The sequence below is a fragment of the Xiphias gladius genome, chromosome 15, assembly GCF_016859285.1.
Source record: "Xiphias gladius isolate SHS-SW01 ecotype Sanya breed wild chromosome 15, ASM1685928v1, whole genome shotgun sequence".
In the NCBI taxonomy this organism is placed as follows: domain Eukaryota; kingdom Metazoa; phylum Chordata; class Actinopteri; order Istiophoriformes; family Xiphiidae; genus Xiphias; species Xiphias gladius.
The window spans coordinates 14,968,995-14,995,057 of record NC_053414.1 but is presented as its reverse complement, the minus strand read 5'-3'; the positions used below and the strand labels follow the sequence as shown (position 1 = coordinate 14,995,057).

General features: G+C 39.8%; 3 protein-coding genes across 3 annotated transcripts; 1 reads left to right on the top strand and 2 right to left on the bottom strand.

The window, feature by feature from the left end:
• Positions 1 to 4,411: 4,411 nt before the first annotated feature.
• odam (odontogenic, ameloblast associated) lies at positions 4,412 to 6,588 on the bottom strand. The gene is made up of 9 exons (XM_040146816.1): positions 6,529 to 6,588; positions 6,401 to 6,436; positions 6,248 to 6,295; positions 5,865 to 6,113; positions 5,711 to 5,767; positions 5,489 to 5,611; positions 4,799 to 4,831; positions 4,603 to 4,665; positions 4,412 to 4,447 (listed from the first exon to the last, which is right to left on the bottom strand). Exons 1-9 carry the CDS (start codon positions 6,586 to 6,588, stop codon positions 4,412 to 4,414), a joined length of 705 nt encoding a protein of 234 aa, XP_040002750.1.
• A 7,048-nt stretch (positions 6,589 to 13,636) lies between these two features.
• On the bottom strand, positions 13,637 to 18,195 carry sparcl1 (SPARC-like 1). Its single transcript, XM_040146553.1, has 10 exons — positions 18,142 to 18,195; positions 17,956 to 18,021; positions 16,745 to 17,863; positions 15,926 to 16,034; positions 15,413 to 15,534; positions 15,208 to 15,328; positions 14,955 to 15,091; positions 14,567 to 14,715; positions 14,097 to 14,245; positions 13,637 to 13,665 (listed from the first exon to the last, which is right to left on the bottom strand). The coding sequence occupies exons 1-10, from the start codon at positions 18,193 to 18,195 to the stop codon at positions 13,637 to 13,639; spliced, it is 2,055 nt and encodes a 684-aa protein (XP_040002487.1).
• A 5,005-nt stretch (positions 18,196 to 23,200) lies between these two features.
• Positions 23,201 to 25,585, top strand: scpp1 (secretory calcium-binding phosphoprotein 1). The gene is made up of 8 exons (XM_040146790.1): positions 23,201 to 23,254; positions 23,708 to 23,755; positions 24,141 to 24,194; positions 24,317 to 24,360; positions 24,467 to 24,506; positions 24,728 to 24,761; positions 24,888 to 24,949; positions 25,049 to 25,585. Exons 1-8 carry the CDS (start codon positions 23,201 to 23,203, stop codon positions 25,583 to 25,585), a joined length of 873 nt encoding a protein of 290 aa, XP_040002724.1.
• The last annotated feature ends 478 nt before the right edge of the window (positions 25,586 to 26,063 follow it).

Sequence of the window (26,063 nt, the reverse complement as noted above, 5' to 3'; positions counted from 1 at the left end):
CAGTTATACAGCAGAGGATTTTACAAGGAATTTTACAGAAGCAGACGTTGAATGTTTAACCTTAGAGAACAGAGAAGACACTCACCTCAAAGGAGTTTGAGCCAGAGTCAGAGCCAGAGAAAGAGCGAGCAAGTCGCTTGTGGGCTACACCCATCTGTAGAAAATCCAAAAGTTTCAAGTTTGATATTGCCGGTATTATACTATTACAATCGTAGAAATAATATTCAAATATAGGAATAATAGATGATGAACAGAGGAATATTTCACTCACAGGTTTGGCCAGAGTGAGGCTCAGTAGGCATCCAAGCACAAACACAACCTTCAGCATGGTTTCAGTGATCGCACCTGTTGAAAAAAGATAAATGAATAAAGACTTGCTGAGTTGAACATTTTGTCCAAATTCTCAACAAAATCCCCATTTCACCAAGATCACACTGAGAAATCAGAATGTTATACATAATTATCATCATATAGGTCAATAATAATATCATTACCGTCAAGTGTTCACAACTTTAGCAGACTGTCTGGCTGATGGTCTAGGAGGTCGTTGTAGTGTTGTTCTGAACGTTGAGCTTTTCTTTTATACTGGTACAGGAGCTGATGTTGTGTCATTTTCATAAACAGCTCAGCATTGTTGGGTAATTGCAATTATTAGGAAATCTTCCACCACCACATTTCAAGGTGTAGCTACTGATCAGAGGCTAAACCACACCTGAACCATATGATATGTAGAATTAATTTAATAACTCATGTCAGAAATAATATACCATGGTGTTCCGAATGAGTCTAAAATTCAAATTTAACGCTGCTTTTAGTACAGTCAGAAAATGTTTCATTTTATCACTGGTATGTAGGTTCAGTCTCTTTATTCTCCACCCTTTACTAGTGGCAAATTGGTAAACAGACGCCACACATGGATATACCTGCTGTCATGATTACAAATCTGGTCACTTAGCGGCTTAGGCAGCTAACAGGCAACACCCAGTGAAGCATGCATTTCTGCCTGCTTCCTCTTGTTTTAGGAAATTGGTGGCTACTCTGGCTTAAGCTACTCAAGTAAGTATGTACAGTAAAATCCCATAATAAACTGAGAATATTTTCAGTGCCTAATTTTTATTCCATTATTATTAATCACTGCTACCAGTCACATTGTTGTCACCATGCCCTGCTGCTAAGAAAACAAAAGGATCAAAGTCTATTGAGAAGATATTAGAAAACAATGTGTGATGTAACTGCTGTTTCACAAATAAGTAAGAATGACTAACTTGTTTTGTTTTGAGAAAAATCTGGCGTGTCTCAGTATCTGATGTCTGATATAAGTATCACTGCCTGATACGCTAGACACTTGCTTGCACAGCGCAGGTGAGTGGATACATAGAGTAGATGCTTTCCACTAAGTGACTTGCTTGATCAAATGTCCAGCCTGTTTTAGGGAATAATCCAGTTAGGTTCATTTTTAAGTAAGGTTCATTTAGAATTATATTTTTTTGCAGGTTCCTCAGGAGCAATGCGGGTCTTGTGTATCGCAGTTTTACTTCTGGCAGCAGTAGCTGCTCGTGTGAGTATTACTTTTAATGCTAAATATACACTGATCAGTTACCGGTTTTAATACATATTTTTGTATATACATATATATATATATATATATATATAAATGGCAAAATTAAGCAGTTAACATCAAATCATGCTCTGCGGCATGTATAAAAATGGTAAGTAGGCGCAGTTGGTTCTGATTTTGTATCAACAAGAGGAAAAGATCTAAGTGATTTTGAAAGAGGGTTCATTGTTGGGGCACAGATGGCAGGAGCTTCAGCTTCAGTCACATAGACTGCTTAGTTGGCTACTGTTTCAGTATGAACAGTGACTAAGGTGACTTCTGCATTTAGATCTATGGGAAAGACATCAGTAAATAGGGGCAAAAATTGTTGTCAACAGCGCACATTTGATGACCGTTATGCTTGTGCATTAGGGTGATACGTAAGGAAAAACCTGGGAGCAACTCTTCCTCTGGTGACTGAGTATGTCAATGAAGGACGTGATCAGACTGTGTCAACAAGAACAGTCCGTCAACAATCACATAGAGATGTAACAATTACGTTGAAAACAGAGACTCTGAGGCAGAGAAACACACAGGAGTCAAAGTAAAGTTCAAAAAGGCAGTGTCTTTACTGAAGAGCCAAGTGGTCATACACAGGTAGTCAGTCCAATAAAGGCAAGGATTTGCAGGTAGGGCGTAGGCAAATCCAAAAACCAGGAAAAAAAGCAAAGCCACTAACCATAGAAAACATACTTGAGGAAAATGCTGGAAAGCAATAAACAAAGACAATCTGGCAAAGGGGCAAGGGAAACAGTAAATATACATGGTTGACTGACAGGACCACCAGGGGCAGGTAAGTAATTGGAAGCAAGTTTGGATGATCAAGGGTGGGAGTCACACAAGGGCAAGAACTGAAAAGACAGGACAGATGAGTATTTTCAAAGTAAAACAGGAAATAATGCATGAGCATAAGCGGGATGTCACAAGAGAGGGATATTTTAGTAAGGTTTTAGTATCTACAGAGATGTGGAAAAAACCCTGCATCATCATCATCCTTCACCATATGTGTGGGGTACATCAAGAGAACGGTACAGGCCTGAATTCTCGATCCCGACAGTGAGGGGATGTGATGGTTCTCTTATGCTGTGGGGGGCTTTTTTCGCTGGCATGGTTTGGATCTACTTGTCCCCTTTGAGGAAAGGGTCACCGAAAATCAATACAAAGTGTGTGTGTGTGTGTGTGTGTGTGTGTGTGTGTGTGTGTGTGTGTGTGTGTGTGTGTGTGTGTGTGTGTATATTCATTGGGGTTAATGTAAAATTACTAAAGTAATCTAAGGTAATAGTCATATAGTCATATTTCTAATTTAATTACCATTTTGTTTAGCATGGTGATGGTGAGCAGTCGGTGACACAAGCCCCAGGAGATGGAGATGAAGGGTCAGGTGGTGATTGGTCAGAGGGGGACTCTGGACGTCCAGTATGGGTACGTGTTTTAGGTCTTAAAGTTATTACTTCATTGATTCCAGTCTCAGCGATTCAGTAATTGTAGTTTCTTTTCTTGTTTGGGGTAGCCACATGAAATGCCCCCTTGGCTCCCAAACAGACCCTCCACAAGACCTCCACAAACAGTAACGTAAACATACAGGCAGCAACATACTGAGCAGACGGATAAACTGCTGTTCGTAGTCAATAACCTCCAGTATGCTGAAATCAGTATATCTACTGGTGAAGACAGATTTTGTGATATTGGAGGACCAAATACATATAAAATAAACTGTGAGAAGCAATAGGATAGATTACGACAAATTGCCAAAAAATTGACCTAACTCTTTCACAAGAGAATAATACAATAGGGTTGATACCCAGTTCCAATAAAAAAAATGAAAAATGGGAGTGATGATCATCTTCATCTGATTTTCAGCAATAGGTGAAGCTCGTCTACAACATCACAAAACCAGTCATCTTTTTGCCCACTGCAGAATAAATGTGTATACATAAGTTGTTTTTTTTTATTATATAAATATATCTTCAAAACAATTATCAAAATTTCTCTCCCAGACAGTTTGCTAGCGTATGGCACGCTGTATATGTCTGAATCCCTTTTCTATACAACATTCATCATTAAAATATTAAATTCATGCTTCCTATCCCCACTCTCATGCAATTTCTAGTGGGTATGTGCAGCTGTTCCACAACACTTACTGTGCCGTCATGGACTTTAGACTTTAGATTTTTACTTTTGTCTTGAATTGGGATTTTATGCAGATTATTTTGAATCAGCCTCAAAATTACTTTTTAGCACATTTACTGACATATCTGTAACATGGCATTAGGCCTGTGTGGTTGATTTGGTCATCTTTGTTATTTTCAAGATGAAGCTCGGCGAGCTCGTCGGAGAAGAAGATGGCCCAGAAGAAGCTGACTGGTAAGAGGTGAAGGCATTAAAAGTGTAGTACTGATTAAATTTAGTTACCACAATATCAGTTTGATGACTGACATTTTTTTTCTTGTCTCACACTTTACTCAGGAAGAAACCAATAGCTCCAAGTCTGATTCTCCAGCTTTATCAAGTCTTAGAGGATATTTTTATATATTCTGGTAAATAATGTAATTCCTTATTCCTCCTGTAATACCAAAATTTCTGTCTACATTGAAATTCTGAAACAGTTATCTTTGGCAAAGTTCTTTATTTCACATGTTGTCAAATAAGAAAGTTTCAGTTTATGATACAAATAACTGAGTACAAATAAATTGCATTTAGAAGATAGGCATACTCCAGTGTATTTTGCAGAAGAATGAGCTTGCAGTGACTACAGCCAAACACAAGGAAATTATTTTTGGCCTAATCACCTTGTTGTTATTTCCCAGGTAACGTCTAAGGCTCAAACAGGAAGGGGAAGTTGGAGTGACCCTGGAGAAACATTCAGAAAAGTTTAATTATTCAAAGTCACATGCTTCACAGTAAATGACGCTGACGTGTAACAGAAGCCAAAGTTTTGTGTGTGCGCATAAAAAAATGAATGTATAAAAATTTTAAATGTTGGGCGTCATTGTATAAAATCATACCTCATCAATGCCAGGGCCAGATGTGTCTCCACGAGGATCAGGAGGAATTGTTGTAGTCTCTTTCTGTGTCCCCAGTGGCCAAGTCTGATATAGGTAAAAGTTATGAAAACACAGCTATTAGACTGTTGCAGACTGGTCTCTTTCCTTAGTCTATTGGTGAAATTATAAAAATTAGAAGGTTTTGTAGTGTACTCACTTTTTCTGTCTGCACCTTCGGCTGGGAAGCCTGCTGAAATGGGATGATATGCGTGAAAATTAGAATGCAAAAAAATGACATAACTACTGAGTATATAAATGTATTAATTGTTTAGCTACAATAAAACATAACAAATAAAATGATATCAGTCGTACGGAGACATGAGAGGTACTTGAATGAGCTACAAAAGGTATCAGTTAACACTCAAACAAGACTGGGTTGACATGATTTCAGCAGCCCACCGCTAAGCCAGACAGACAGCGTGTGGTCAGTATGGCAGACGGCTGCCACTGCACCACAGTCGCCACATCCACACGGTCATGACTCAACATCTGCAGCTATATCATTATCATTAAGTGTTGTCTTTGTCATCATTGTCCGCATAGGTTCTAAAACTTAATTCAAAGCGCCAAAATAAAACTGTGCTAGACACAATATTTCAGATATTTTAATTCATTTTACTTTTTTCTCTATGAATATTTTTGTTGTTAAGGAAATGTTTGGCCAATGTGCCCTAAAATGTGCAATGAACACTCTCTGCATGCAAGGAAACTTTCATCAAACAAGTGTCTTAAAAAAAATCACTCTTGAAAAGTTCAGAACAGAAGAATGTCTTTGGTTGTTTTTGATCAATATGCAAAGAGAAGTAAAGATCTTTTCTTTTACTTCATTTCATCTTGCACGTCTGACCTGCAGGGGAAGCTGTGGTCTCTGTGTGGTTCTCTCCAGGTTCTGCTGACCCTTGTTGGGCTGAAGCACCACAGTATTCCTCTGCTGGGGATAGCCGTAAGAGGGCACGAAGTACGGGAAGCCCTGTGGATGATCAATTAATCAAATTGATTTAAATCTGGAGTGAGCGTCTACACGAAAATAACGAGATTCGCAAACAAGTCAGTATGTTTGACTTCATACCTGCTGTCTGGGAAACTGAGGAAATCCATAAGCAGGGTATTGAAACTGTGGAAACATCTAAAGGAGATTAATAAAGAACAATTAATTTCTCCGTGTGACCGCGAGGAGCTCTGTAGCAGCTCCAGTGATAACTATGACGGATGCGTTGTCGTACCTGCACAGGGTTCTGGGCCTGCTGAGGGACATTAGGAGCGTTGGGGTCCTGCGGAGGCCCAAGCTGCTCTTGCTGGCCATTGGAGACAAGCATAGGCGTTAGCTGGTTACCCTGGTTGGGGAGCAACAGCTGAGGCCCCTGAGGACCAAAAGGACCCGCCACCTGCGGGTTCAAGTTCACCACCTGTGGAGTGAGCAGCACCTCAGGCTGATGCTGCTGCAGCACATACTGGGGTAATATTGACGACGCCTGGAGAAGAAGCGGATTTGTTTCAGCTTACTTATTATTTTCAAAAAGCAAACATTTGACTAAGGAAGGCACTCAATACTGGCGCTGATCAATTCTGTAACTCTGATGCTGCATTTTTGGGGCTCAGTCTGTACCTGTGTTTGTCCAAGAGTTGCAAGCGTTAGTCCATTCAGTCTCAGGATCTGAGCACACAAAAGGGTTGATTTAGATTGGCTAATATTATTCCCAAATGACAGAAAATCTTACCTGGCATCCAACAGACATAAATGCTTTAACAACTATTTTACCTCATTGCTATTGCTTGCAATAATTCCAATCTGCACCTGTAAAAGAAACATTAAGAAACAACGCTTTATCTGTCATTTTAGATGCTACAGTGTGAGCAATATATAATACAGCCACAGATGTAACTCACTGGCAGAGCCAAGCTTGTCCTTAACAGACAGACCAACAGAAGGGCAGTTTTTGGCTCCATGGTGTCCTACAGTGTGTGTATAAAACATGAGGCATGCTTTTAGAAAAAATAAAAAAAAACTGAATTCATATACATAGACAGGCTTTATAAAATATCTACCATACATTTTACCAAGACAGAGAAAACTTTGACTGAAACGAGGAGCACTCGTCTTACCGTTTCTCTGGTTCTGCTTTCCGTTTCTAGGTGCCTGCCTCCTCACCTTGTCCATACCCCCCTTTTAAATTCTCTCCACATTGGCTGTTACAGTCCACCGCGAACCTGTCCAGACAATGTGTGGTCAGTGTGACAGACATTTCTCATGGTGTCAGACTCAGACACTGACAACACGGGACAGGTAAGTATGTTATTAGGTTTAAGTCATGTCTCTAAATGCCATGACATGGTCGGAGTCAAGTTTTTAACAAGTCTCTGAAGAATCTGAATTTAAAATTGTACGACCATTTCACACAAAGTGTTTAGAAAAGCACCAGCTTTTCGTGACTTTTTTTTTTTTTGAGCCTTCGTTGAGTTTATGTGTGTATATTAAAGTGTGGTGCTTCAGTGTGTAATTACAGTTGTCAAATCCAACAGGAGTTTCTGCACGTCATGAGAATAAAAGGACAACAGGAACTCGGATGTTATAATTAGATATTTGTCACAACTTGTTCATCGTGTTGCAGACTGATGTTGGCATCGCACTGGCAAATCATGGGTATTGATGGTTGACTGTGTTAGGATTCATGCTGAGGATGCACAGCAAAAAAGAAAAAAAAAACTGGAAAAGCTTTTTGTGACTCTGTCTGTCTGGAGAATTTGGATTCATTGTGTATTAGTTGAAATGCCACAAACTATGGCAGAAAGCACTATATTTGAATACAAAGCCATATGTTGTTTTAAAATCTGTTTTTAATACACTTTTTGTTTTGCGCTCAGTTGTAATTTTTTTATTCTTGAAATGACAATTTAACTTAAACTTGCATTTGCTTTTAAACCTGAAATGGGACCAATAGGCCTTTTTCCCAGCAAACATTTAGACTTGTCTCGGTAGGAAAAGTACAGGTGTTACTCATGACATTAACGGCGTCTGTGTTCTATTAAAGTGTCCTACTAGGCCACGACAGTGTGACTGTGAGCCAGCGTGCACAGTACCAGGGGCCTGAAACTGAAACTGAAACTGAAACTGAAACTGAAACTGAAACTGAAGCAGCTAAATGGAATTCAGCCATCATTAATTTTCCTTGAAAAGGGCCTGTGTCTGACAGATATTTCTGATTCCACTTTTTACTTAAAGTCCACAAGTGTGATTCATGAAATAGGGTTACTGAGTTAACTCCAACTGCAGAAAGTGAAACCCAGTAAACCTTTATTATAAACTTATACATTTATTTGAACCCTATCAGTCTCAGCTCTATGCAGCGCAATTATCTAGCCAACCCCTGAGACATTTGAGTTGCGGTTTCATATGATTTTATTGTGCATTTGTTTTTATACTCATTATCCTTTAGGTGGCAGCAGAGATCCACTGTGAATTGCATTCAGATTATAGTTTATTGATAAACTTTTCTAGTTGTATAATATGTCAGTGTAAAATCAGAGGCATCTACCAAGCCAACTTTAATTTTGAGCAGAATTTATTTTTATTGGAAAGTAAACAAGTACAGTCGACCATCAAGTTTTTTACTGTGACTCATACTACAGTTCATTTCACAATAGAATATAATACACACATCTTCCATGGTCATTGGTGATTGGTGACAAAATCATACAAGTCAGGTTTTCTTGTCAAAGCGTATATTGCAGTGTCATCCTAATTATCCTCATGATGGTCATCTTCATCACACAGAGTTGTTGTTGTTGTGTCAGTAGGAGCTGGAATCTGCGAAGATAAACAGCGAACAGTTGGTGAAACCTTTCACATCGAGACAGCATATCAGAAAACACTGACGATTTTTTGCAATACTATCCACCTTAGTCTGTTTCTTTGTTTGTAAATCATACAGTTTTACCTGAGTATTCACAGTGGTCTTCATGGTGTTGTCCTGTTTCATAATTTGACGCTGGGAATTCAAAGAACAACAATCAGCTAGTGAAGTTTTCATTCATATCACATATAGCAGATGTAAATACAGATACAGATTACTTGTTTCTTACCCTGAATCTTCTGAGTGGATCAGGCTGAGGGGGAAGCTGCTGTGGCATAGCGCCACCTGTAATCCCCTAAAGAAAGACAGCAAGGCAGCATGATTTAGTGACTCTAGTGATTTCGTAAAGTTCTACATATCATCATTTAACCTGTGATAAAAAAAGATGTTGCCACAGAGGAGAGCGGTTACCATCAGAGGCTGCTGAGGAGGATTCATTGGTGCCATTTGAGGGACTCCCATGAAAGGAAGCTGATAGTAGGCGAGAAAGACATAAATCCTTTTGTCTGGTACTCATGAAAGCATGAAACAGTATTACATGAGTACTGATGTGTGTTGTTAACGCCACTGTGTGCCACACTAACCGCATTGACTGCTGGGACACGGTACACATTGGGAACGGGGCCAAGTACAGCAAAAGCAGGAACTCCAGGAACAAACTTAGAGAGGGAGGGTGAAAATGTCAATCTTCATATCAGGTTTATTGTACTCAGTACTCAGTGTTACTGTAAAATTGTTCATATGGAAGATCAGATACGATATTTTGCACATATTTTGGTATAATGTCAAGAATAAATCATATCATGCAAAATCTGACATTAACAGCAATCTGTATTGAAACAGTTTAGTGAAAGGGATGCCAAGGTATGGAACATTTCCATTTGGTAATATTTTAGACATCAGGGACTAACAAGTCAGTTGGCAGGAGAGCGCCATCTTGTGGTTGCATTCAATGGAAACAACCAATCTTGGAACAAGACAATGGAAGAGGACAATCTTTACTAAAATCTTTACTTCATTCTGCGCATACAATTTTTGATTAACAGTTTAATTTTCATCTTTGGTTGCCAACAATGTTTTTTTACACTTAATTTTCATCTGATTTTTGGTCGTACTTTTTTATTATAACCCTGATTACTTTAATTAAATGACATGTGACCAAACTCTTCTTCATCTATTTCACACACACACCGTTACATTACAAGAAATTTTATTTCACATTGAACTGAGGTCAGCAAAAAGACAACCGGGTGGACTGACCTGTGCAATCTGCGGCTGCCCAATTAAACCTGCCCCACCACCAGCCACCATGGGTGGGTTTAGGCCTCGAGCCATCATCCCAGGGTTTGCTCCATTTGCTAATCCTCCGTTCATACCTGCTATCATTCCTGCGTTCATGGCTGCAATCATCCTCTGTGTCTGCATGGAGGGAGAAAGAGTGTATGTTATTAACCATCATCTAATTTGGATTATTGTGCTAATCATGCATAAATTATTAGTCTGAATGTTCCTTACCTTGCCTGCAGTGACCTGCAGTAAGCAAAGAGACAAGATGTTACATGCACTGGTTTGTACGTAAGATAGATAGATAGATAGATAGATAGATAGATAGATAGACTGTACTCACGTAGCAGATGGTGGCTACAAATGTTGTGAGGAGAAGAAGCCTCATTTTGCAGCCTAACACCTTTTAAAAAGACCAGAATAGATACAGTTTACTTATAAAATCAGTACATTTTTGGTAATATATGTGTTATGTTGGTTAGAAGATGTTGATATCTGAATTTTTATGATAAAAAAAATCTCAATCACACCATACCGAAAAATTTTGTTCTTCCGTCCAATGTTATGTGCCAAGAAGGACTATACTACAGTTGCTCCCTGATTGTAAAGCAGCTTTTATCAGTCCCAGAGATTATTATGAGCCAATTACAGAGGAGAAGACTGATTTGTTCACAAACTATATTTGTCACTTGTGTGTCATGGGAACTTGTGATATGATATCTTCTTTTTCTACAATACGAGATGTAAAGAAATGCAACACAGTGAGCTATCTATTTTCAAAGACTCTTCAACCCTGTTCAGCCGTCTAACATTGTTCTCGATGCAGGTGGGTGACCACAAACAATAACAGAGTGATTCAGTGTCTTGGGGTGGGTTTGTGGAGGCTTCTGGAAGCTACTAAACTAAAATCCCAGTAAGAAATGTTTAAACGTTGTGGGTTGAGGTCACGAGAGGCAAACAACTGACATCATTATCAAGTGCTTTTTATCATGTGTGTACACTTTAATTCAATTAAACATTTTACCTGGCAAGCAGCGAACTGTTTGGGACTTGGGGAAAAGAGCTCAGTAAGAACGACAACTTGAGATGTGATCTATGTTTGGAAGTGCAAATTTCATGTTTCCCGCTGCAGTAATTTAAGGCAAATTTAAGTTAAAGCGGGAGGCCCAACTGTAATTTGTGATGCGTTTATATTTGTCTCAAGCTGAATTTTACTTACCCCAGCCCTAAAATAACTACTTATGTGATACTACCGACTCAACCCGGGTGACCACAACACCAGACCTCTTTTAATCTGTACAATCCTCTGATGTTACTGATTGGCAGGGACAGGCATGTGTCTGTCATATTTCATCAGCACATTTTTCTCATGTTGTTTGGAGCCATTGCATTCATTCCCGCTGTGGTTGGCTGGGTATGTTGTCACAGACCGAGGCTGTCTGGGAAAGGTTTTTTTGCTGCTGACTGGGCAGCCCACAGCAGATCAGGTAGACAGCCTGTGGAAGTCTGGTCTGGGGCTTTATGCTAATTACACACTGTCATGCAGTTCCAATTAAGAAACATTTTCTTTCCTGTTTGCAGTTTATTGTCAGGACAAATGCCATTTCCTCATAACAAAATGTAAATTTGAGTTGGTTTTTTTTTAAAATTTTTTATGTAATATTTATGATTTCACAAAGGTGTTTAGTTTTTTTTCATTATGTCACAAGCTTTATAAACAAGAAGTCTGTTACTCCAGCAGTTCTGCCATGATGTAAGTGATAGGATGTTTTTCATATTCAGACACCAAAATCACCATGTTGCAACCAGCGTACTGTAAATATAAATTTATATATATTTGTACCAGTCTGTCACACAAAATAACTGCCATCAGAGGAGCCACACCCATGACGCTGTGTTTTTTACTCAAGGACAGTTTGACAGACATTTTTTTGAGCTCTAGATGATGTTAAATCAAATTTATATTGTGTTAATATACTGGAATAAGGATTCAACAAGAGTCAGCATCTGACTTCAGTCATTTATTGGTCATTAGTTGTTATGACAATGATTTATAAAGTTAACATTCAAGCATGAACTGATAGTGAGACAGGATGAGGACATAAGAATGAATCAAGAGATGTATGTGATGTTTGACAGCTGTGTGCCCTCATTTCTCCTGCCGCTCCTCCATCTCCATCCCAGAGCATTCTTCCTCGTCTTCAGCTGCCTTCACCTTCATCACCGGAGACTGTGTCCTTCTGAGGCGAGCTGCCACTGAACGCTGAAACCTCCCCCTGCCAGCTGCGTTCCCGACAGCAGCGCCCAGATGCTGCTGGTCGTTCAGTCCAGCCTTCGAGATCAGCTGCAGTTGACTGGGAGTCAACACAGCACCCTGTGGGTCTCCTCCGGCATTTCTCTGTGACAGCACAGCAAACAGCGTGACCGGCCCACCCCTGACAGCCTGAGCCACTTGCCCCTGTGGATTCACACTGGCTGTACCTGTCTGACCCACAAGAAATGCCCCACCTTGCTGGAGAGCTCCAATGGGTATTAGCTGCTGCAAGGGAGCCTGACCTATTAGGTTCCCGACTGGCTGGATGAAAAATGACCCACCAAGTTGGACCAAGTGTGCCATAAGGGGTTCACCATTCAACGGGACCCCATTTTGAGCCCCAGGTTTGGCATTGTTGCCAGCTGCTGCTCCTCCATTATTATTCACTCCCCCATTAGCAAGAGCCTCAGCACTCCCCGAAGACACACCACCCTCCACCACAACAGCCAAGGTCTGAAAGATAACCCACAGTATACAGAACATGTTTTAGCTCAGTGACAGCAGACAGTCAACAGGTGAAGTGCTGCTTCTCTCTTTACTTATATAGAGACCATCAGGTTCGGTGATCACCAAGAAAGGTCCAATCAGAGTCCTGCTCTTTATCTCAAAACAACAAGTCACTGTAATCATCGTGACCATGCTGCAGGGTATTTTTTGCTTTGTTTCCCTACAGAGGGTCATTATTCAGGATTATGTGGCAAACCCAAACCAGGTATCAGTGACTTGCGTTCTCCTAACCATTGTCGCAGAGGTCATATTTTCATGTCATGTTGGCATCAGGACAATTGACCAATGAATAAAACATGATATTAGAACATAAACTGATGTGTCCCAGGGCCTTTTTGGGTCGACTGGGATCCACCAATATGATGCAATAACTTTATTTCAGGACTGTAAAGTAACAGTAGTCATCATTAACAACAGGGTGATATTGTGAAGACCATTGCTGACCATAAAGCTTTAATTAGAGCTACAATGAAACATAAGATGCAACAACAAACATTTACAGCATTTGCTACTATATTAAGCAACACAGTTATTGATTTACATTTACTAGTATAACACAAGGGTGTGAAACTATCTACTTAACTTTGATTTAAAGAGTAATTCTGCACTAAATCACTCTAACATAGAAACCACATTTTTTGAGGCCTCGTACTGTATATTGTACAATGCCTTTTTCTACCAATGAGCGGTTGTAAACTTTTCCCCAGTTTGGAATGCATTAGAAAAACAGTTTCTGGATAAAACCGGTTAAACATAACTCTTTCTTATATCCTAATAAAACAATTCTAGCAGCTTAGCCTAAATTACAGAACAAAGATCCAAATGTCCAAGCTTAGCCTGGCACAAAATAACAGCGCTGACCACCAACACTTGTCCTTTATATAGCAGGAGGTAAAATGAGTTTCTTTCATTTGTACTTGTCAGGTTGTCTTGTAACACTTTGACCTGACAAAATAACAGGAGCCAAATGCTTCAACAAGGCTTCTGTCTCAAGCTGCGCTGTTGCGGCTCGTGTAGTAGATGAGGTACAAAATGAAGCTCAGAAAAGTAGGTTGACATCCATATCCTCTGTGGAGAAAATAAATAAATGGACTTTAAGATACGTTATTAATGAAGTAAGGTATAATTGGGAAAAGAGGTTTGACATTGCAAATACAGTGATTTCTCCTTTTTGCTATTTGTTTAATATGATAGAGGCACAACTATTGGTGCCTGAATAATTAACTAGCTGCTTGTGAAATCATCAAAATCTGAATATGCTAATGCTAACATATACAGAGTGTTGATCATGAAATCGTATATATATTCAGATGGGAGAGTCACAGTTGTGAAACCTCTCCTAGCTCTCCTAGTGATTATGCCGGACTTGTGTTTACTCCACAGACTAATGATTAATACAAAAAGGAAGGTGTCACACAAATACACTGATATTTAAGGTATTTGTTACATTTCTGAGGTGTCAGTGTCTGTGTGAGTTAATGACATGCTGCTGCTCTCACCATTCTTGATACCAAAACAGGAGGTCCACTCTTTAAAGGACACCTGCTTGTCCTTGTCAGCATCACACTCCTGGAAGAAGCGGGAGGTGCAGTGCTCCATGGGCACCAGAGGGACTCTGAGTGGGGCCAGCTCTGAGTGGGACAAGAATCTGCAGAGAACGGACCACCATCAAATTGTCATCATTGTAAGCATCTTATGTAGGCTATGGACAATATGTAGAGTACGCATTAAAGTCAGACACTTGGGTTTTATGATGTACCCAGCCAGTACTGGTGGTGGGTTTGTTTAATATTTGACATTAGCCAACAGTGTCCTCTACTTAGAGGTAGAAGTTCTTCCAGGTTCATGGCTTCAGAAAAATCAAATTCGATTAAAAAAAAAAAAATAAAAACTTTCTTTGCACAAGTTAGGATTTTACTTAATTTTCACTGATATTGTCTGTTATATAAAATTCTTTGAAATAATTTACCTGTCAGAGGGGTGTTGGTCCAGTTGAGCAAACTGCCAGTGTACTGGGTAGATGTACATGTTGTAGTTCTTCTCGAAGTCCTGTGCGAGAAGCTCAACAGAGTGATCACCAGCATGGAGACGCCTCTCGCTCTCAAAGATTTTCTTCACCTACAGAATACACAACACCACAGTTTGGTTGCCTTAAATCACCTAAAGGTGCTTTGTGATTGTCTGATCGACTCACTCACTAATACAAATAACACAACAAATTGCGGAGAAATTATATAGTATATTTACTTTAACCTGTAGAAAATAGACATTTTTTTTAATATTAAAATAAAATATATAAGTTTTAAGTAGCCTGAGAATCCCACTTCTATCAATTCATTCTGACCAATGTATCTTACTCTAAATCGCTGTTTAGGAGTGAGGAAGCCAGGGGACATGGAGTCATGCTCATAGAGCTGCAGCAGCACATTTTTCAGCCAATCCCTCATTCGTAGAGGGAACTGGACCAGCTCAGAGTCCACACATGGAGGAATTACTAAGAGGGAGAAGGGCAGAGAGGGAGGAAGAGCAGGGTTAAAAAAAAAATTTTCTTGCACCACACTAAAAGGTTGTCGCTCAAACCACGCAGTCTGTACAGTGGTTAACTCTCACATTTGCATGGCCCAGTGTAGTCCAGGTGAAGTCTGTGACCTTTCTTGGTGCCCTCCAGGTTGCATTTAGTGGCAAAGAGTTCACATGACGTATCATATGTTTTGTTGTCTGTCCCACAAACCTAAACGGAACATGAATGCGACAATCAGATGCAAACAGTGGCTAAACATTCCAGTTTAGCCATCAGCGGGTTATGGATACTTACATGATCAAACTCATTCACACTGGGAGGACATTGTGACGGCTCTTGACACACACAGCCTGGCTTATTGTCTGCGTCAAGTTTACACGTCTTTCCACGTTTGCAGCGGAAATTGTCACATGGGTCTAGAAGAAAAGACAAACACTGCAATAACCTTTGACCTATACTTTATCTGGATTTTAAAAGCAGTGTTATAAATGGTCTATTTTCCTGACTGGCTTGGTTTTATTTTACAGTGTGAGGACTTGAAATCAATGAGCTATAACCACTACACATCATCCCCCACATTCCACTGACATTTGAGTTTGTACAGGGATTAAATTCAAGTTGATCTCTCTTATTCACTCCTTAAGCCTGCAGAGCTGTGTTTTAGTAGTGACCATAAGCAGGGTGGCACTATTCATGTGGAAGTTTTAGCAAAGTGGCCCAGTCAGCAGATTCCCCTATGAGACTGTTGGTATAATGCATTAGTCAGAGTGGTGAATGGTGAGCGCTTCAGCTGCGGAATAAACCTACCAGCAGGGGCTTCTGGGTGATGTATGCTTCCACCAAGAGAGGGCCTGGAACTGGGGTAGAGATCCACCGTGGCTCTTATCTGCACTGGATTCATTCCTACCAAAGGACCCTGGAAAAGTACATTGGAAAAATAAAAATGCAACTTCATGAGATATGGAAAAAAAAATACTAATGTTTCAACCTCTTACACACAGCAGCAAATTGCAGCTTCACAGCAAAAGTAAATGTAATGTTTCCTTAATGAAAACCTGCAATAACTGATATTTTTGGCAACTTGGGGGCATTGGAAACAAGCTGTAAACACAATACAGACATACTATCATTTTGTGTGGATACGGCAAACTTGTTAGCAAACAGTTCCCTCTTTAAACGCCTGGAAGATGCAGAGCAACACTATCATTCATTTGGAGTCATGTTTCTGGCCACCTAGTGAATGTAAGTCCTACATTTAGGCTGCTTTTAGCCCTTATTTAGTCTACACCAACTCCTGTCTGCCATTTGTTGCTGAGAAGGTATCGTACAGTGGCTTTTTAGAGCCTTTTTGCTGAAAACAGCTACGTGACGACTCTGATGAGAGCTGTGAGAAGGACACAGGTCAGTTAAGTTGCAGGCCATAACAGCAAAACAATCAGCTAAAAAGATGCCATAAAGCTCCACATTGCTGAGGTGAACCGCTGAGTCCAATGATAATTCTCTGCAGGTTCATCAACAGGAGTGACCGCTTTCACAAGCATGTAGTCATGTGATCCATTGTTAATATAAATATATTGACTATAGCTGCTTTACGGAAAGTGCATGTACAAATTATGTATCATTTACCCATTTTCCTGCCCTTCTCCTCTTTGCCTTGTGCACTGTATTGTCAATGCTGCTGCTCTCAGAATCCTGAGGATCCTGTTGGCTCAGTTCTTGTCCAGACTGTGATTCCTCTCTCTGCGGAGAGTGCTTCCTTGTCCTCTGGTTCTTCTTCTGCTTCCTTGTCTTTCCCTTGGTGTGACTTCCACTGTCATTCTTACTTTTCTCTTCCTCCTTTCCAGCCACTCGGGACTCTGCTTCAAGCTCCCTACCGCTCTTTGGCTCTTGAGGCTGCATTTCCTGATCCATTTCTTTAGATTTAGCTTGTGAGTCTTTGTCGTTTTCGTCTTCTTGCAGCTTGTCCTGATCAGACACCTCCTCGCTGTCCGCTGCCTCAGTGTTTTGTATGTCTTGCTCATAGTCTTCATCGATGATGGGCAGTTCTTTCTCACTGACCTCTTTCTCTTTAACATCTGGAACATCTTTTTTTGAAAGAGGCTGGGTGTCATCAGTGTGGGGTTTTAGCTTAGCTGATATTATCTGCAGAGGTTGTAAGATGCCACTATCAGCAGCGTAGTCGAGATCAACTGGGATATCGGACTCTGTGCTGCCATCTGTTTCCTCTGGCAGTGCCATTTGCTCTTCTCTGCCAGCCATTTTGCCAACAGACTCCCTCTTGTCCTTATGGGACATCCTCTCCGCCTCCACATCTACTTCATCTTCCACACTCTCTTCCCTCATCTCCCCCTCATCTATCACTCCTTTAGTATTTTTCTCCATTTGCGAGTTGTCTCCCAACTTCTTCTCCTCCCCCCCAGCTTCCTCGTCCTCACTAATCTCCACAGCCTCACCAGACTCCACCTTGCCTTTGTCCACCTCCACTTCTTCTTCCTCCAGCTCTCTTTCTTCCACTTCTTCCTCTTCTGCCTCTTTTTTCAGCAGGTCTACCAGCTCCTCCTCACTCAGCAGGACTGCAGTGCTTTTGTCTCTCCGTTCAGTCACCTCAAACTCCCCATCCTCCTTGTTAGTGGTTGCATTGTCCTCTGAGCTCAACTCCTCATCTTCCTGCTCCTGGCTGCTGGCCTCAAATGTGACTAAAGTTGGTAAGACCTGTGGCTTGTTGGCCTCCTCTGTGATAACGTCCTTAACCAGGAAGGAGAAAAAATATTCATCTATTGTATAAAATTATCTCATTCAATTAAATCTTTTCAAAACAATTTACAGTCATGTTTTACCTTTTCTTTGGCTGTGTGTGAAGTCTTATGCAATCCATGATGTTTTCCATGAGGTTTACTTTTAACCTGTGCATTACAGGAATAATGAATAATGATAAGCTATTAAGTGAAAGCCAAAACTGCAGTGAGCAAATGCATACATTTATTTGTCAAACTAAGAAAAATAATAATAACTTTGCTACTCACAGACAGAGCATGTGTTGTTGCCAGCAAACAAAGGAAAACTAAGCAGGCCCTCATACCTGGAACATTGAAATTAAAAGTTGAAACATTGGACAAAAATAACAATTAATTACATGTCATTTACATTATTGTGAAGCACTGCAGAATTGAATATCTGAGAAAGCCATTTAAAAAAAGGCTAAAAAACACATCATAAACAACCAAAATATTATTTCTTGACTTCTAACTGGTCACAACTGGTCACTGACTGGTCACAACAAAGACATGAACTTGGCAGATCTTTCAAAGTTAAAACAGATGAGTGCATCTCTATGCTGCCAACACATTCATGACAAGCAGAGCTGCGGGATTGGTCTCCACTGTTGTCACGGTAACGGGCCTCTGAGATGCGCCTCTCTCTCAAAAGTCACATTCAGAGCTAAAGTAAACATCAGAGGCTACCAGACTGGAAAAAGTTGACTAAGTCCACAAACTTTTTGTCTCTCTGGACGGAAACAAAACAGACATTACTGGGCCTGTCCAGGGGAACAATAGCTCTCTGGTTCAGCCCAGTACACCCCAGATAGGTGTAGGTGGGAGGGGCATGTATATGAAAATTCACTGAAAGCAATAAATCGTTCAATAATTTTTAATTTGACATTTTATTTTTATTTGCCACGTTACATGACAGCCATCAGTGTACTGAATGTATTTAAAATTTATTTTCTCTCTTTGATGATATTATAAAACTCTATAACTTAACATAACATGATAGAGATGATAGTAGATCATATAGATGATAATGGTAAGTAAACAACATTTCAGTTTGTCTATACTACATACAGTATATTGGTACATCATATTTCAGAGTAAATTAATAGTCACTACCTCCTGATATATACAAAAATAATCAACGCATCACTGTTCATTTGGCGCATCTAAGCAAAAACATAGTCATCCCCAAAGAAGCTGTAGTATAACCAATCCAAGAGTCGTTGCGTACAACATAAAACAAGTTGAACTGCAAACTAATTAGTTAACAAGATATCACACACACACACACACACACACACACCTCTGTGTGGTCATTATGACATGTCAAAACTTTGTAAAAGTCTCAGTAATTACAAATTTACCTGAGGCTGGCACTTGCAAGAGAAAGTAGAATCCAGCACAAACACCAGTATGTGCCTGTGTTGAACCTGTGAAGATGTCCTTTTGTATTCAAGACAGCGCTCACACTGTCCACACAAACTGGCGTGCTGCATCCACACACACACAGACACACACAGACACGCACACGCGCGTGCGCACACACACACACACACACACACACACACACACACACACACACACACCAACTTGTACCCCTATCTTTGTGAGAACATAATGCATTCCCTAGCCCCTTACCCTAACCTCAACCATCACAACTAAATGCCTAACCCCAACCATTGCCCTAACCCTAACCTAAACCTGATGCTACCCTGAACCCTAAAACCAAGTCTTAACCCTCAAACAACCCCCTTGAAGGTGTGTCAGAAAGAGAGGACTGGCCAAAATGTCCTCACTTTCCCAAAATGTCCTCACTCTGTTAGGTATATAACTCAAAGTGGTCCTCACAAAGATAGGAATACAAGGAAACACACACACACACACAGTTTTTTTTTTAGTCTGTGGTGCCAATGTTTTTTTTAACTTTGGGAGGGTCTTTGGGCTACAGAGGGAGGAAGAGAGAGAGACCCCACATTGAACTTCAGTCAATGCTCTGCCTCAAAAAAACAAAAAACAAAAAACTGCAATGCCCATGTTTTCCAAAAAGAGTCAGGAAAAACGTAAAGAAAAAAACAGCATCTGACAGGTCTCAACGAATTCATTTTCATTATTGAGTATAAACTTGCAAAAACATTAACACATAGTTATTTCATGCATGAAATGCTTTCTTTCTTGTTGTTTTTGGATAAGCATATTACGTGTAGGTTGTTTATGACAGAACAAAATCAGACCAAACCAGTGCGAAACCTGTCACATGATTTCAGGAAGGAAATGATGCATCATTTCGGCCACTAGATGTCCCTCTGTCACACGTCTGTGTCTCAGAGGCCTCTTACAAAATCCTTGACAGGTGTTAATATTTTGACATGATGAGAGAAACTATGTGTAACCAAACATCTGTCAGCAGCTATTATTAGCCAATAATATTTCATGTATTTTCATCCACTGGTCATGACAGCAGGCAGGTTTGCAATAGTTATATTAGTTCACATTTGCAAGCTTTGTCTTTAGTTTTTTCTCATCATAGTACACAATTACTCATTTGACAAAGCAGTTTTACTTCCGGGACCATTCGGTGACTGGAGCTTCTGGAGCTTTCGATCATATCATATGATCTTCACCAGCAGATGGAGTTTGCCCAGTTGTAATGGAAATGCCGATGCAGTTCTTTCAGGAAAAGTTCAAGTTGGCTTAAAGGTTGAGCCTTACAGTTCACCTTTACCCTTAACCTACCATCGACAAACATATCTAATTTCACTTGGCTATCACCAAGCCTAACAACATAAGTACATTTTTAGAAATAAACAGGGCATGAAAAAAAGAATATTAAATCATAGTTCTCATATACAAAGTAATGACACTATTGTGCCGAAAAGTGGACAGTGAACTGTCTCTCAAAATCAGTATTAGAGGCAAAAGTACCAAGAGTTAAGTGTACATTTCTTACCAGCTGTCAGCTACAATAAACTTCTATCATCTTTCAAGATCTTTTTTAGTATTTCTGGTTTCAATTTATCCTTCCAAAATAAAGTGACGTTTGAGAAACACTCTGAGTTTCTTGATATTCAATGAATCCACGTCTTTAGCTTTAAAAATAAACATTTTCCCTAACAAAATGATGGTGTTAATAATATAAGTGTTCGTTACTGTAATATCGCCAACTATGGCAGGATAAGAAAAAAAGTTTGGTTGAAATCTGGACCTTTCATTTATATCACACAGTTCTTAAAGTCAATTATTTTATTCCATGACAATTGAGCAAATTCCATCTGCTGAGGACGATCATGCGATGTAATCGAAAGCTCCGGGAGGTGGTGAGACGGTCTGGTGAACTGCTGTTTCAAAGGTCAAAAATAAACTCTGAGCTTCAACTACATGATGTGGCTTTCAGTATTATCAGAATATTTCCATCATTGATTACTAGTCAATATTAGGCTCTTATTATAAAAGCTCTAGAGCTTGACTGACACAGTTTGTAGAAGTTTATGATATTCAAGCAAAAATATTTACGGGATAGAGTATTGCACTTTATTCTGTCCTTTAAGTACCACTTTGCTGCAGTTGTTTGTTTCTCATTGTTAGTAATCCATAGTTTGCCCTGCTGTGGTTCAGACGAACAAAAATCTGCAGCACACTGACCCTTGAGGACCAAATTTGAGTACCACTGCTCTCTTACCAGTTGTCCTGCTGTAAATATCTATTGGCGTTCAAGGAAATCAATAAGTTAGATGGATCAGACGCCTGGCAGAAAGGGTTAATACATCATATAAAACTTATGTAACCTCAGGGTGAATGTGCGGACATGGCTGACTGCCGGTCTGCGTACCTCAACAAGCATCAATCATCGTCTCCTCCCTCCTCTCCTTACCAAAGCAGGACCTTACAACGACTGGTAGGTTTGACAAACAACTCCAGACTGGTGAACATCCAGCCTAATTACATGTTTCTTGTGCATGGTTGAAATCCCAAGTGAGGTTAAACAAAGAATTCTGTAATCTTATTTTGGGCCTGACCATATAAGGATATCCAGGAAACAATTATGAGCCTAGGGAAGGAAATATAGAAGGCTTTATTTAGGCTTTCTACTGTACATGCCCTATTTCCAAGAACATCATGTAACACTAAGGACACTAGGTTAAAAAACATGCTTTTGTGTTATTTTGTTACGTGTATCATTAGCGTGTTAAGCCCTAATGTGTATGTCTGACTCAAGTTTTGTAAAGCTGTCACAGGTTTAACCCTCCTATGGGAAAGATATCAGACAGTTAAGTTTCTCAATTTTTTTTGGGGTAGACAAGTATTTTGAACCTACCCTTGAGCAAGGCACTACCCCTCACATGTTCCTTGTAATTCACTATTAAGGGAAAATAAAAATCTAACAATTGGGTGACTAGAAAGTAAATTAAAAAAACAAAAAACATCATCAATTTCACCGGAAACAAGCTTGGCCCTGTCTAGCCCTCCTTTTCCACTCTGAGTGGGTGAGTTTGTTTTTTCAACAGGCCACAAACCCTATGGTTTAGTATGCTCAACTATATTTCACTAAGGTCTTGAGAGGGGGCGGAGAAAATGTAGTGACTGAATGTAACAGCTCTGTGTGTGTGAGTGTGCGTGCATGCATTTGTGGTGTGTGCGTGCAGTCATCGTCGTGCAAGTGCGCGTTTGTTTTGAGCTTGCTCTGCGGAACAAATACACCTTCGCGTGTCGAAAGGATGGAGAGACATCCGGAAGGAAGTGATGCAATCATCTTAATTGAGATTACTTATATAGAGAAGTCCTTGGAGTTTCCTACAGCATATCCACACATCGTGCTTTACAGCCTCCACCACCAGCTTCCATACGCGGCTCAGAATAGGCACTGGGTTCTCCTGTTTGCTGCTAAAGGACCACTGACTACATCTCTCACAGCTCTGAATCTAACGGACAAAAAAAAAGGTAATTGATCATTTATTCACTGATTGATGTTTTTTTTTCAATTCTGTGATTTGGTGCATAACTCATATATTTTCTGTGCAGTCTCTCTTTGTTACCATATCTCCAAACTTTTATGTCCTTTTCCAGCTTTGAATGTGGTTTTTCAATTTACCATCTTATTAGGTTTGTTGAGTTTTTCTGAACATGTTTAGCAGCTCAAGCGCAAGAACATTGACTTTTGCTCTTTCCAATAACATACTTTTGATTTTTAGATTATTTTATGTGTTGGAAAATTAAGGCATGTTTTAGTGTGCTTTTATTTTTGCAAACCAGCTTGCCTCAAATTAAATTAAATTAAATTAAATTAACTATATTAATTTCATATGTTTGTTACAGAATGAAGGTTACCATAATAACTTTTTGCCTGATTGGAGCAGTCGTTGCCAACCCAGTAAGTATGAAAGCCTGAAAATAAAACTCTTAAAAAAGGATGTTAAATATAAAAGTTTTGTAACTCGATGCATATTTGGCAACATTTCCAAACTTTAATCTAAAATATTTACATTCTTATAATATTGTGTAGAGGTCATATAACATTTAACAGCAAAGGCCTCCACCTCAGGTGGCTCTGTGCTGAAACACTCTACATTTTGTCGCATTTAATTAATACAATCATTACTACAAAGACTCCAGTTACAAAAATAATAGCAAAATAAGTGTAAAATATCAACTTTGTCCTGCAGTATTTCTTTTACTTAGACTTTTGAAAGATGAGCATTGCCTCTCATTGTAAAAAAAATCCCACAAATCCACATAGAACTTGTGCACCTTAAAGGTCTATCATTTGGGACACAATTCCAGTGTTTTCTTTACCCCTCACACCTATCTGTTTCCTTTCGGACAGATCTCATACAATGTCATTTTGGAATCAAGCGAGCTTGACGCAAACACGGTGAGTGCCATCAGAAATTTACTCCTCTCTTCAAACTCTATCTCATTTGACTTTAGGTGGCACTGTGCAGTGCAAGAACTCCACACAGTTTAGACATAAATAATTTGACTGCAGTAAAGCTGCACTCCTCCTCTGACAGTCAGCAGAAACACTAACAATGGGTGCAGTTTCTCAAAGGGCCCTCGAGACCTCAAGACAATTCCCATTTCAGAGACTATTGTTTACTATACTGTATGTCAGCACCCATTTATGTAGCAATAGCTTAGCCAGGCGATGGCTGACATATATGGATCTTAAATGAATGTGATGATTGTTGATGCTGCGGTCAAAGGGTATAATTAAATATACTGCGGTGTGTGCTTACTTTTTTTTTTTTCTTTCCCAGACTGAAAGTTTGTCTGTTTCACAATCGTCTGAAAATAGCACCTCAGAGCTTCAGGTACTGTGCACATTCATTCCAGACATGAGTAAATAATCATATTCTGAGGCAGAAGACTTTTAGCATCATGCTTGATTGCTGAGCTTCACCTAAATGGGCATGTATTCCTCTTTGTGTTGCAGAGCTCTGAAGAAACTACCTCGAATGAAGTGAGTCATTCTAACTTGTCTATCCTCTGCAAGACTCCAGAAGAAAAATCTAATCATTCTCATCTGGCTAATCTAACGATTTGCTGTAAATGTGTCTGATGTTATCTATCCTTGCTTCCAGAGTTCAGAGTCAGAATCATTAGAATCCACATCAGAGGACAAGGTGGGTTGTATCAGCACTCTATTTTACTGTATATACTTTATTGTCATCACTTTCCTAAATTAAGCATGTTACTGCTGGGTTCATGACCTCATATCCATCATAGATAAATAAACAAATAAACAAAATAAATACTGTATGCCTACGTACATATACTATGAATTGTCTTGCCGCTCTGTCCATTTGACTGTTACAGAAACTTTGCATTTTCTTTTCTAAAACAGACTTCAGAGGAGAGTGACAGTCAGTCAGATGAGGATGACGGGGTAAGATGAAATGAAATGAAATATTTTATCAAACCCCTAGTTTATTTGCCAAATATTTACATACAGTACAGCATATTTCTGGTCTCCACCTAGCTCATATTATTCACTGTACTTCCACAGTCTGACTCAATGGCTGAAACCAGCGATAACAGCATGGGCAGTGAGGAGAATGTTCGAAAGGTGAGATGAACATTTTGCAAGCTCACTTGGTTTCAAAAATCTCGTTTTGGCTGAGATTAAAGATGAGTAACAATATGCTCTGTTTATCGTCTGCGTCAGAGTTGGGTTGGAGTGTTTGCAAGTGTCGTCAAAGTCCAGAGCGCAGAGGACAATAGCAGCACAGAGGTCCAAGGTCAAACAGAACACCTGAGCAAGGAGCTGACGGAGGAACAGCCTGCTCACACCTCCACCAGCACAACTCTCCAACAGAAGACCAACTCCACTCAAGGTCAAACAAACCTGCAACTGGTGGAGAGCCCCACCGACAGCAGCGATACCACAAGCGACAGCGCAGACACCAGCGACATTACTGGTGTTGCCGCTGCCCCCAGTAACAGCAGCGAGAGTAGCAGCAGCGAGAGCAATGAGACCAGCGAGAACAGTGACAGCAGTGACGCCAGCAAGAGCGCAGAGGATAGCAATGCCAGCGACAGTGCCGAGCTGGAGCAATTCAAAGCCAAGGACTGTGTGAATGGAACTCAGAGCTGTGAAAGTGAGGAGTATTTCTTCCAGGACATAGGGGATGATGCCCATTACTCTGTAGACAATCTGATGGTGCCAGATGAGGATGAAAGGGAGTTAAGTCTAAGGAGATGATGACATGCTCCTGTGCATCTTTATGTTTCCCACTATGAACTACAACACCATTGAATGAAGACTTCAGAATGACAAATTTGTTCTTGCCCATCGCTTCTGAATGTTGATTTTGGCATTATAATGTTACCTGCAGCTGACTGATTTGTGTATTGTGATGGTGATTTAGCCTAGAATTTACTTTGGTTTGATAATAATAAACAAATAATATATCCACGGTATTTGGGACTTGCATGTTCTTTTTTATATACTTACACATTGTGGGTAGTGGAAACTAACATAAATACATTTAAAAATACTCGTACTTTACTTAAGTATTTCCTATTTATGCATCTTTAGACTTTTACTCCACTACATTTTAGACGGAAAAATTGTACTTTTACTAATTTCCATGTATTTAATACCTAGTTACTTTTTAAATGCCACTTGTGATCAGCCTCTGAAATATGATTTGCCATTGACAAACTGTACCAAACAGTAT